General features: G+C 41.0%; 1 protein-coding gene across 7 annotated transcripts in view; it reads left to right on the forward strand.

Annotated features, from left to right (window-relative positions):
- The window catches only part of LOC125009248 (voltage-dependent R-type calcium channel subunit alpha-1E), a 97,668-nt gene that overhangs the window by 33,661 nt on the left and 50,823 nt on the right, over positions 1–13,184 (forward strand). For all 7 annotated transcript variants that reach the window (XM_047586996.1, XM_047586995.1, XM_047586999.1 and 4 more), the window contains exons 3-5: positions 2,654–2,920; positions 10,424–10,529; positions 10,765–10,904. In XM_047586996.1, the coding sequence (XP_047442952.1) occupies positions 2,654–2,920; positions 10,424–10,529; positions 10,765–10,904 (513 nt within the window). The remainder of the gene's footprint in view (positions 1–2,653; positions 2,921–10,423; positions 10,530–10,764; positions 10,905–13,184) is intronic.

Genomic DNA, 13,184 nt, shown 5'->3' on the forward strand with positions numbered 1-13,184 from the left:
ATTATCGAAGTTTAATATGTTTGCTGGATTTTTATTTTGCATTGACTCTATTGACGCCATTAAAGGGTGTCTTTTGAGGATAAAGGTCGACATGAGGCAATGAATAAAGCCTCATCTCCTCACTTTCAAAATGAAATTGCTGTTATTGTGCAGGTGTTTAGTGGTTAAATATCCTGCCAAAATCCAAAAATCAACTATGTCTGTTCATGTCTAAGTACTTTACGATTTTAAAACTTGTCTGTGGCTTTTAGCCTCAGCCACAAATGTACAAAGGTGCCTCAGCTGAACACAACTGAATGCTGAAGTTTCCAGTCAAACATAAATACATGTTTATTCTAATGAGTGTGTGTTCATAAGAAATTTACAAAAGTGGAATTTGTAAAACAATAATACCCATTAAGTTTGTAATGAATACACAAACACTTAATGACTTACATGCACTTGAAGAATATCTTCATGAAACTAGATGGAAACAAACTATCCAACAAAGTACAAGTTCCTAAAACACTGCTGTAGAGAAACATCGATATTACAAAAGCTACACCATCATGCTCCCATGGAAAAAAAAAAAGCTTATACCAACACCTTGTTACCAAAATGTGAAAATATTTTTCTTCCCTTTGTAATTTGACTTCTATACTAAAAACAACAGTGTCTTAGACTGCCAGCACACTACTCATCTGTGGAGCTGTAAAGTGGTTAGAGATACAACTTTGGGACCAGAGGGTCCCCGCATCAAGGCTGTGGTGCCAACAAAGTTCTTCTTGAGGAACTAATTTCTGAACTGCTGCGGTATTTGTACTGGTAGTGGATCAAATCCAGAGAAAAAATTTCCCCATTTGAGATCAATACAGTAACAATGATTAACTTCATGTGCCTGGGTTGGACCAAGACAGTTTACTGGTGTAATTGTACTGTTGGAAAATTAGTTGGAGCTATTGAATTGAGTTGAAATAAAATATTGGAAATTAATTTAGCCAACAATATTAAATTAAATCAGATCCAACTGTTGTAATTAAGGTAAATTACCCTTAATGAATTAAGTTGAGCCAACCTACATTAAGGCACATTAATCCATTGATTTAATCAGCAATCAGCAATTCAGTTCAATTCAATTAAATTCAATTACAAATCCTTAATATTTTTATGTTTATTCAACAAGTTATTTTTAAGTGCATTGCTTGCCCCACCTTAATGTTTCTCGTATGCGTTTGTCCCTGTCCTCTCATTTCTCGCCTTCGATGTAAAAACCTGTCGCAACCTCATGAGAGTAAAAACGATCATTTTCAGCCGGCACACAACAGCGCGACTCCCCCTCACTATCATGGCTCGCAATAGTGGGGTTTGAACCCTACAATTAGCCAAAGATCCTTGCTGCTGTCCTCCCGAGTGTCGGGATTTCACAACAGGTGCTTACTCCTCTCCAGATCTGATGCGTGACCACCATTCAGTTTGCTCGCCCCGAGGCGTGACTACGCACGCCGAACAGCAGTCAAGCCAAAACCAATATCACATCCTGACCCCCCTCTGATGGTAATTAACCAGCCGCCTATGTTATAAACGAATCTTGCATTAAACCTTTGATGTATTAAAAGATTGCTGTGCACATGTGCCCCAAAACCAGAAAGTCGGCGCAGGTCATTTAGAATTACGCGCTTATAAGCTGCCTGATATTTAATTGGTGTACATAGAAGATGGAGGCAGCAGCGTCCAATATTTGTTTTGTTTATAAAGTTGCTTCGGTGATTGGATGTACGACTTTATTTTCCGTCGGGACACGACTTGTTAACTTGAACCGTGCACGGCAAACTGGGTTGGACAGAGGTTAGGAGAGGTGTGTTGATCATGTCGCATTAGGAGTCACTGTTGTGTTCTCTCCTCTTGCTCTTACACTGCGGGGAAAGGAGAGACGCTTCCATTGATATTCTACTGCAGACAGGACAGACTGAGGATTTCCTTTCCCGCTGCTCGACACGTAGTTGACAGTTTGTTTTGTTCACGCTGTTTCGGGAGAAAATGTTTTGGAAAATGCCAAAGTTCTTTTTCCGTCGTGCTCTTACGCACGCAATATAGGGTAGAGCTCTAGCGGTGGTCAACAGAGAAGAGGAGAGAGGAGACATGAGACAGGGGTGATGTGCTCTGAATCAGTCAGTGGACTATTGCTAGTTTATTTAAAAATCCATGGAACAACCTGCTCTTCTGCTTTTCGCTCAGGGGACTGATGATGGCTGAAGACGTGACCTGTTGCAGCTTTTCTCTGATATTTTCGTGTTTAGGTGAACAAAGCGGAGCAATATGAATCAGTTTTCAGAGCTCAATTCAGGACGGCGGATTGTTAAATGAAGAGGAGTTGAATTACTTTTTGGATTTGTGTTTTTCTCCACGCAAGGCGCACTTGAAAGGAGTGGAATTGCCGTTGGCGCCTTGACTGGGCTCCCCACTCGACCGACTGCTTTGATTTTTAAGTTTAAGAGCACTGATCGCGGTGTTTTTTAGCCAATAACCCTGATGATAGACTAAGCTGGTCAGGGCACCGCCACCCTGCTGCTGTCACGCAGAGCGCAGCACCGCACCCTGCTTTCTAGGAGAGTATAACCTCCTTTCTTCCCTTTTCTCAATCTGTCTTCCCTCCCGTGTGGTTTGCTCTTGACAGAATGGCCCGTTTCGGAGACGAGGTCCCGGGCTTGTTGAGTTCAGGGGATGGAGGCTCAGAGCGCAACCGGAACCGCGATGGAGCGGCCGTGTCTACAGGTGGCATCTCTCCAGCCTTCAAGCAGACCAAAGCGCAGCGTGCCCGCACCATGGCCTTGTACAACCCTATTCCGGTCAGGGAGAACTGTTTCACCGTCAACAGGTCGCTCTTCATCTTCGGCGAGGACAACGTGGTCAGGAAGTACGCCAAAAAAATCATTGAGTGGCCATATCCTTTTCTGCTTCATGGTGATAACACACTAACCCAGTATGTGCGTGCAAAGGGTTCATATAGTATAAAGTACAAAGGTAAGTAAACAGTTGGTAAACAAACGACCTTTTTTATTCATTTAGTTTATTAGTTAATTAATGTCCACATAACCTGAATAGACTATCCTCATATCCCCATGCCCACAATTTCACAAAAAGTCACACAACAAGAAAATCCCCAAATGTTTCTCCCATTCTCTCTGCAGTAGAGAATCAGGGGTAAATTTCAGCACCATGGACAGCAAACATAGGACTCTATCGTATCATTCATTTCCACATAACACACGTAGTCTTAGTTCAGTCTGGGAGTTGTATGAATGATAAATTACTTTTCTTGTGCCATTAACATTGATTAATTATTGAAGCACAGTCCAATATAGTCTGATACTGTAGAGCAGAGAATGGGGGTTATAGGATGTAGGACTAAACAAGCACACAGACACATTTCTAACATGCTAGAAGCACCTTGTTTTAGGTCAAATCCAAAAGAGGAAGTAAAGACTAAGGTAGATTAATATTGATATTACTGCTGAATGGTACTAGGTAACAACACTAAAGTTCTGTGTTGGTGGCTGTATGTAATCTTCAACTACAGACCTGCTGTTTTCACCATACTCACTGATCAATTATGTACAGTTCATACATCATTGTCAACTAGTGGTTGGTCAGTTAATCAACTGGTTAATCAAATTAACTTTTGACTTTTAAAATCATCTTTTTTTTTTCTTTTTTTAACAGGTGTGCGATCTAGTTCCTGTTCCTCCAATATATTGATGCACTGCTTTTGTCTATTTTACAGCTCCGTAGAATTAATATCTGCGGGATTAATTGAGCAAAACATGACCAGTTTCTAATGACGCCCTCCTCTGTTACTGAAAATGGAGAGATTTTTTATTTTCTCCCTGTTGCTGGGAACGACCACACAGACACTGAGACAACATGCAAATGTCCATTGGTGGTGTGTTTGTGCTGCTGCTGCACAGCTCACCAGGTGTCCCGGCCAGGTGTGGCCTCTTCACTGACTATTGTTCTGCTCCATTCATCAGCTTCCTGACTGACTGACTAGCCTACTGCTGATTTAGAAAAACAACTAGCAAATACAATGAGTGCACTTTCATTGTGGATTTTCTTTAGATTTGTCTCTTTATTGAAGTGATTAAACACAGAAACTGATCTCAGTCAACAGTTTGGGGGAAAAAGGCTTGAGGTGTGTGTGCAGGTTATCATATTATAGATATTACAGCCATCCAGCGATTGGGTCGTTACCAGTAATGACTCCACCTTCAGGCACATTTTATACTCAGCGGCATGAATTGGCTTTAAATCAAAATACTCTTTGTGCTGTAGTGACTGGAAGGAAATCAGCCAGACTGAATAACCTTCAGGTTAATGTGCTGTTGAGGAGGGAGTGTCTTATTACATCTAATGAGCTCTACTGTATCTGATTAAGAGACATTAACAGGAATTATATGTAATGATGTCTGATCGCTGTGTCATGTGCTATTACAACTAGTCATTACTCACAGAGTCATACCATATTAAATTGTTTGCTAATATTGTTTTGAGGCAAGTGGGGCTAAGCTGAGTGATGCTGTGTTCTGGTCAATCTCCACTCTGGAGTGCGAGGAGCCAGGCATAGCAAATACAAGAAGAAAACCCTTTCATACATCACTAATTGTGAGGACTATCACTGACAGGATAGATGCTATCTTCAGCGGTGCTAATTCACGAAAGACGTGTTCACATTTGATATGCAAAACAAAGCGGTTCCACGGTGTAAAATCTACATAACCAAAGTATTCCAAGCAAATTTCTTTGACTTCTAAGGAAGTGCACTTACCCACTTTCTTTCAGATGCTTAGATTGAATGACAATGTTATAGTGTATGTCTCTTTTCTAATCCACTCAAGATGTGGTCTTACAGGGGGATTCTGACTATTTCTTGGCTAAGCCCAGTGACTCCCTGGAGTCTTGTAGTCACTGCAATATTGCCGGTCAACCAGCAGATGTCTTGGTTATAACAGCAAACTGACGAATACGGCATTGGTTAGAATGAAAACACAGCTAATCATTTTGTAAGGACTGTGCAAACCATCCTTAACTCACAAATGTCCTTGTTCCCATAGTCTTAAACTCACACAGGTCCTCACAGATATAGAAGTAGAAGAGCACTCACACGCATGCAGTCTCTGCAGGATGTCTCATAAAGGTCAGCCTCGTGTTTCGTGCACAACTTGCTGCTGTCACCTCGCTGTAAGAGGCTCTTTTTTTTTTCCTCTGAGTGCTCAATTAACAGCGGATGATCCATTCAAGAATCATCCAGAGAGGCCTCTGTGTTTGGACTTCTAGCGCTGGAGTACGTGGGCGTAGAGAGAATTGATATGCTCTGAATCAGATTGATATTTAATATTTATCTGAGTCCACAGTGCCTCTCTTATATGTCACAGTGCAAGCTTGTGGGAGTAGTGAAACGTGTATGAATGTGTATGTAACAGCAGTGTCTGTGTAAATCTGACTGCCAGTTAACAGTCTGGAGGTGAAGTCGATGGAGGCCGATTGCGGCCTGGCAGGGAGGAGGCAGGGCTAATGAAGCACACAGTCTGAGTTTGGTGTGGCAGGCCTTGTGAGGACGGGCAGCTGCTCCTTCTGTCTGATCCCCACTGGGATCCCCCACAGTGGGAAGTTTCCCATTGAGAATGTACACTTCTAAATAATTGATTGTTGGATTTAATAGTTTGTTTCATCAGTGATGTAAACAGAAATTATCATGTGAGAGCCTTTGGCAGACTCTGAGCTTTTAAGTGTGAGACGGTGCAACAAGTAGACAATATTTCTTCAGCTATGTTTTAGGGACATTGTGCTCTGTCTGTGACCTAACCAGGTTTTTAAACTGATTGATAATTTCATTAAGGAGGCATTAGGTGGTAAAGTCTTTACAGATGCCTCTAGAGTGAGCTTAAAATTCAGGAAGACCATTAATTTTGCTCTGACTAAATTGCATCCTTGCATGAAAAATGGAAATGGAAAATTAGTAAGGAAATGACCCATTTGGCCTCAGTGTGGTTACGATCCTGTGCTCATTTGTTTGACGAGCAGCTTTTGCCACTTCTTCTTTGAGAAGAGCCAATCTGTAAAGTGAAAGCGGGTGAGAAAATTTGTGATTCATGTTTCACTCTCAAACGGTGGTTACGTCAAGGCCATTAGGATTGAGGTCGCGTAACTGTCCGCCTCTATAATTCCTAACAGAAGAGCATACAGTTAAGGGCTGTGGCTCAGATGTGACACAGTTTTATGGCTGGGCTGCTGTATATGAACACCACTGACTGATCTATGGTCACATTTATCCTGGAGATCGATTGGTTGGTTTAGGCCAGCCACTGAGGTGTGGAGATTATGGTGGAATTGAGCTATGAGGCAGTGGCCAGTTGAATCATTTATTTGCCAGCAACTTTAATGGTTTGCTGACTCCAATTACTTTCTATTTGGAATCCTCATCTGAAAACTAAGTTGTAGTGTTTCAGTGTTTCAAAATAGAATAGCTTAAATAGATTTATTTTTTCTTTGAGCGCCGGTTGCACTTCTGGCATTCCTTCTGTGTTTGTATATTTAATACTGTCCTCTGCCTCGAACACATGCTCACGTGTCACAGATAATTCACAGATTTACAATGATTCAGACTCAGATGCTCGGGATTCATTTCTATTCTCACTCCTGTGTAATAATAATCACGGGGGCTGGGATCCAATCTGGGCTTGAGTGTATTCACAGATGCACAGGGCATCACACTCTGTCTCCGCGTCTATTTTTACTCGCATGTTTGAGGTATCGAGGCAGAGTGCCAGCGTCACTGTGAGTCAGGACTGCTCACGAGACACCTCGCCGATGAAGCTGGTAGACAAATAGCGATCGACGTCACACATCAGCTGACATCCAGAACAACAGGTACTTGATGAGTGTGTAAATCAACACTTAATTCTTTAGCATTCAGCAAGGAGATTTTTTAATGTCTGGGGAAGTTAGTGGTGTTATTTGGAGACTCTTAAATGAATAAGAAACGCTGTTCTGCAACTGTACAATGGTGGAAAAAAGTTTTCGAAAACCCCGTGCATTTGTGAAATATTGCATTAAAAATCACTCTCAGGTGTTCCAGTGCAATTTTTTTTAGTACAGTCACAGACAAAATACTAAACAAATCCTAAAGCACTCATTAAAAACTTAAAATTGATTGGTTCCATAAAAATACGTAAGATATTTTGAGTATTGGGTGATCCACTAATGAAGGCCATGCTTTTTATTAAAACACATTTTTCTGTTGCAGTGCTTCAGGTCTATATAAAGTCAGTACATTTGAAAGTTCTTCGTAGACAAAAATGCCTAAAACAAGGAACCTAACACAGGAAACACACCTGAAGATACAGATTCTCAGCCAGGAAGGGTACAGCTGAGATTGTGTAAAATTTTAAGGGTGTCCGAAAACTTTTTTCCACCACTGTAGAGTTTACTGTATAAAGGGCAAAAAGGTCAAATGCTCACTTTGTTTATGAATAGTTTCACTAATCACTATAAACCACAATATAAACCAGACCTGATAAAGGCCATGAAACATGTCACTCTAATCAATACAGTGTACAACAAGTGTTGCTGGTGTCTTGTAGGTGTAGTTGTGCCAGAAAAATAATTTCTTCTGCAAAACAAAATGTACAAGTCTCTGTGGAAGTTTCATTATCTCAGGTTGTTAAGTAGCCCAGTCTGGAAACGTACAGATTTGGTTCAGTGTTGTTTTCAGCACAATTAGGAACCCATTTTTAAATTTAAGGGAGCATTTCGCTGCCAAAAGACACAAATATTTCTTTTGTCTTTTCCTTACTCAAGAGAACAGTATGGTGGATGAGGTTTGATATAAGTCACCAGTTCAACTCACACCGTGGCTTAAAGTTATACCTAATTAGGGCAATGTCCAGTTTGACTGGCTTGTGGGTGCTGTGTCAGGTCACTGACTAGAGCTGCTCTTTAAAATTCTTGTGTTCTCGCTTTTTTTTTTAATTTTTGTTTTTAATCGATACAGTTGGTTGGTTGCATGCTCTCAGTTTAGAAAGACAAGACCTTTAAAATAAGAATAAGCTAATTCAAGCTGGTTCTCCAAACAGAAGTACAAGTAAATACAAACATAAAGAAAACAAGAAAAAAGATCACAACAATACTAGTAGTAGTAAGTATTCATATTATTGATGCAATCAAAGAGTATAAAATAAATGAATACACATAATATAGGCTACCACTTTTGTATATTTTAGAAAATGTTGTTAATTTGTTGCAGCTCTTTAAAATCTTTAACCCAGTATTTTTTAATTACCCTGAAATGTAGCTCAATCTGTAGCTATATATTTTTTTTTGGTTGGTGTAGGTGTAGGAGTGTGTGTTTGTGTGTGCACAGAAATACCACCACAGCGATAGTTCAGCTGCCCAGTAACCGTCTTGTAGCATTGACTTTTGGCTGCCAGGGAAGGCTGTTGCCGTGGATACCTCTCTATCTTCATTTTCTCTCTTTTCTCCCCTTCCGTGCATCTCTTTCTCTCTCCCCCTCCGTCTCACCCTCCGTCTCCCTCCCCCTCCAGTTTGTTGTGTTCGAGGGAATGTCGGGTGTGGCGTCTGGCTGCTGCTGAGAGACTTCAGGGAGGCTAAAGTGAGGCTAGTTATTGTTGGCAGGGGAGAATCAAAAGATATACTTCAAGTGCAAGCATAAAACAAACCTTCAGCTTGACACACACACGTTATGCCATTAAGCCTCTTTTTTTTTTGTTGCTTTGTTTCCCAGCTCTTCATGTGCTATTGCTGACAGCCGCTGTGGTTTTATAAATCCACTGAGTCAGTCTGGGGAGCAGCCCAGGTTTAAGTTAAAACCCCTGCAGGCTGGTGGGAGTAAGATTTTATTTGCTCGGTTTATTTAACTACTCATCACTCACATGTCCCCGTGTAACCCTGCTGGATACAGCTTCCAGCTCGGCATCGATCTGTCCGGTGTCAGTCTTATTTGGTCTCGTTGTGTCCTCCTCCTCACCAACCTGTTTCGCAAGCCTCTGACTCTCTATATAACCATCAGCTTCTCCTCCAGTGAGCACCCTTCATCCTCCTTATCACTATCTCATTCTTCCTCATTATCTCTGCCTCCTTCTTTTTCTGCTCTCTATCCCTCCTGCCTCCTCTCTGCAGATTTAAACTCCCTTCCTTCCTCCCTCTTCTGCACATAACCAGGAGAAAAGACACCGCCCACGCAGAGCATTAGATAAAGCCAGGGAGCCGACTGGAGTTGAACCAACAACCAGTGCAGGTCTCACAGTACAGGTTTGTAATAGATGTGACCCTATTTAAAGGGTCATGTCTGAGGTCCACTCGCCCATCCCTCCTCGATAAGCCCTCTGTCACTGTGGCATGTGTGTGACTTTGGTCTGTGAGTCCCTGTCGGCTGCAGCTGAGATAAGATAGAGTCTGTGTCTGGTTGTCTCTTCAGCCCTGGGGCTTATAACTCGCCAGGTTAATTCTGTTTCATACAGAGGAATCAATGCTACCTCGTCTGTCTTTGTTTACATGACACTGCAATAGCAGCGCTGCTGGCTTTGATGCACTATTATTGACTAAATCCTTTTTTTTTTCTTTTTTTTTACTCATTCCTGTATCTGAAGCATAATCTACATAAGAGAATAGTGGCTCTCCTTGGTTTGGATTCATATCATAGTAATCTCTGGTACGACTTATTACACTGCTCACATTTCCTGAACTACTGTTGCGCATTGATGAATAGAACACCTCATATTTGCGTTTGTGACATGGAAACCTGCTCAGAGATGTTCTTCTTTTGAATAATCTGAGTGTCTCTGAAGGGATGAGGCTGGCAATAGTCTGTATTCTTCCTATCATTGGAAACACATCCAATGAAAAAAACAAACAAAAACAAATCAACGATAAACTGATCGGACTGTGTAGGTAAATTCTTTTATATATTATTTCTCTATGCCATAGACATGTGATTATAACAAGGCTGTGAGCCATATTGTTGCATGCTTCTGTACTGAGATCCATGGGCACGGTAGTTTATTTTGAGGTAATCCCACATACACCGACCTGCTGCAGAAAATACTCACAACTGCACCAGTTTAAAATAGTCCTTAACAAACACACAGTTTAATCCCTCTGAACAACCCATAAAGTTTTTATTTTTTTGTTTGGAAAATTGATGAAATAATAAGTAATAATAATAATTCCTTTTCGGGAAAATCTGAATTATACTTCCTTAATGTATTCAACAGGAGTGAATGGGTCAGGGGTAATGATGCACAGCCACTACCCCTGAGTATGTGGTGCTGAGAGACTGAGTAAAAAATGTTGGTCATTTTGCTGGGCAAAATACAGAATCACTATTTTCACCACTAGACTGTCAATATCATCCTTAACTTCAGTCTTTCACTCCGTTTGAGTACATGATCCTCGCTACCATCATCGCCAACTGTATCGTCTTGGCTCTGGAGCAGCACCTTCCTGGAGAGGACAAAACACCCATGTCCAAGAGGCTGGTGAGATACTCACGCAGGTCCACACCTGCATACACACCTCACATCTATTGTCAAAGTTGCTGGAACTAATGAAAAAAACAGAATGAAAATGAACTACTTTCGATACACCCTCAAAAAAACAAAACAAAACAAAAAAAAACATACATGACACCTGCTTGTACAGTGGTTCTGTGTCAGCTCCAGGTAGGATAATAATCTCTGATTACCTGATTTCTCTCATTCTTTCCACTGACAGGAGAAGACAGAGCCCTACTTCATTGGGATGTTCTGTTTTGAGGCAGGGATAAAGATCATCGCCCTGGGCTTTGTATTTCATAAAGGTTCTTACCTCAGGAATGGATGGAACGTCATGGACTTCATTGTGGTCCTTAGTGGGTGAGTCCAGCTGTATGTGTATGTGTATGTGTATGTGTATGCATGTATTTGGATGCAGATCTGTGAAACAGGATTAGCATCATGCCTTGAAAGGAGTTGATGATTCTGTGAAATTCATGGAATGAAAATGACTGAACACAGTGTTCTTAGGCTCCTCTTAATTTTTTAAGGATTTGTTGATGAGTAGCTCAGTCATTTCTAGCAGGTTTGATTGTACATGTGTGTCAGTCTGCTTCATTGTTGCGTGTTGTTCTTCACATTGTGAAATGATGTGATCTGTGAGCTAAAGTTGCACAAGATGCTGGTTTAATTCTTTCCTTTAGCATTTTAATATCAGCTGATGATGGTGAAGGAAATGTGATTGCCATGTATTCACAGATCGTCTATGAATCTGTCGGTCAAAGTGGCAATACACCACCTTTGCTGTTTCCAAGTCATTTTACTGTTTTACAAGACCAAGATTCAATTTGCCTCAGAACCTGCAACAACCAATAACACTGGACACAAAACAATCAGCTCCACTTTGAGAGAAGAGAGAAGCTTGTCCGTGGTTAGACTGCAATTACCATAAATTCATACGCCGTAATAACACAGAGGATTGGTTCACCCAGAGGAGAACTATCAGCTGTCAGCTGGTGTTGGCGGCTTTTTGGTAGAATGAGCTGAAAAGTGCAGCGGTGATGGACATATTGATGAAATGAAAAGTTCCTCACAAAACTAATTTCCATTGTAATATTTTATTTTTTCAATCCGCATCATCCTTGACTTAAAAATTAACATTTAAACTGATTCAAACGGGGTTAAAAATTTGTCTTTTGTCTCTGATCCCTGTACATATTTTTTCCAAAATAAGGTCTCATGTCTTTCACTGGAAGACAACTGTTTGCTTCTTTTGTCCAAGGAACAAGCTTGGCTCGCTTCCATTTGCTTCTGTCTGGTTTGCTTTTAGCAACTGATGTGTTTCATGACTGCTAGTGGTATAAACACCAACATGGCTGTACTGTCCAAAGCAAGAAACAAGCAAGAGTACATGTACTGCACTAGAACCCCTGGTCTCATTGCTATCATAAAAACTGAATGAAACATAATCCTTTTTGAACTCTCTCATATCCTTAAAATCTTTCCATCAAGTGTTGATGTTGGCAAATAAAGCTACAACCAAGACTTGTAAGGAACTCACTGTGTAAGCTAAACAGTGATGGTGTCATTATAGTTGTTATATTGTGCAGCCCATATCATACTGCTAATTTAAAGCAAATAATGTGTTTTAATCTACTCTAGTAGTTATTGTAAGTGGAGTTGGCCTGACTTCTTGTCTTGGCATAAATGCATGTTGGTGATTTCTTCAGTCGTTATCGATCCTTTTTTGCCAGCACCAAGTGGGTCAGTAGTGACACAATGCCAGAGCTTTAGGTCACATGACTTTTAGCCAAGGTTACTTTACAAAAAACATCACAAAGACTATAGATTGATGAGGAAATTCCTTTCATCTCGGTTCAAGTCACACATGGCCACAGGGTACAAGACAGTTCATGTCTCCACAGAAGCACATTCAGAAATAAGGCTTCATTATCTTTAAAGTTTATCTTGAGGAGGTTTTGGGCTTCTGTTGATCTGCCTAGTTTTTTCTCGTAAATAGCACCAATACCCAGCAGTGGCAAAATTCACACAAGAAGTTGCAAGAAGCTGCAAGCTAGTAAACAAGTATGTTAATGATGCTAGAACGCTATTTCAGCGGTGTGGCGGCTACAGCGGAATTCCTCACTCAGGCAGTTAAAGACCCGGAGGGCGTTCATGTTTATCAGTCAGTCCGTTCTGTGGGGGGAAGGTGTTACATTAAAGGACATTTTACAGCAGTTACCCTCTCAGGGGAGGTGGGAGCCTCATCATCAGAGCAGAGCAGGGAAATATTTATGCTTTCAAAGGAGGAGCTTCATGAGACAGGAGATTAACCTTGACACCTGTCTCTCTCTTGCACATACACAGACACACAAATTAAATGTTAATCAAGTGATAGCGCAGAGGTATGGAGGGTGGCAGACAGGGTTCTTAGAGAATTCTACATGATTCGTGTTCTTCAATTATTGATGAGCCCATGCTCCTTAAAGATACTCCTCTCGCTATTGGAGAAAGGAAGATGTGTGAGGTTAAAGAAGAAAACCGAGGAGAGATGAAAATGAGAGAAGGTTGGTGTAAAGATGAGTGTTTTGTTCCTGCATTGTTAACCTGTGAATCTGGTGACACCGCTGTCACATATAGAACATTGGTGAGGACACTCAA

The sequence above is a fragment of the Mugil cephalus genome, chromosome 6, assembly GCF_022458985.1.
Source record: "Mugil cephalus isolate CIBA_MC_2020 chromosome 6, CIBA_Mcephalus_1.1, whole genome shotgun sequence".
Taxonomy (NCBI): domain Eukaryota; kingdom Metazoa; phylum Chordata; class Actinopteri; order Mugiliformes; family Mugilidae; genus Mugil; species Mugil cephalus.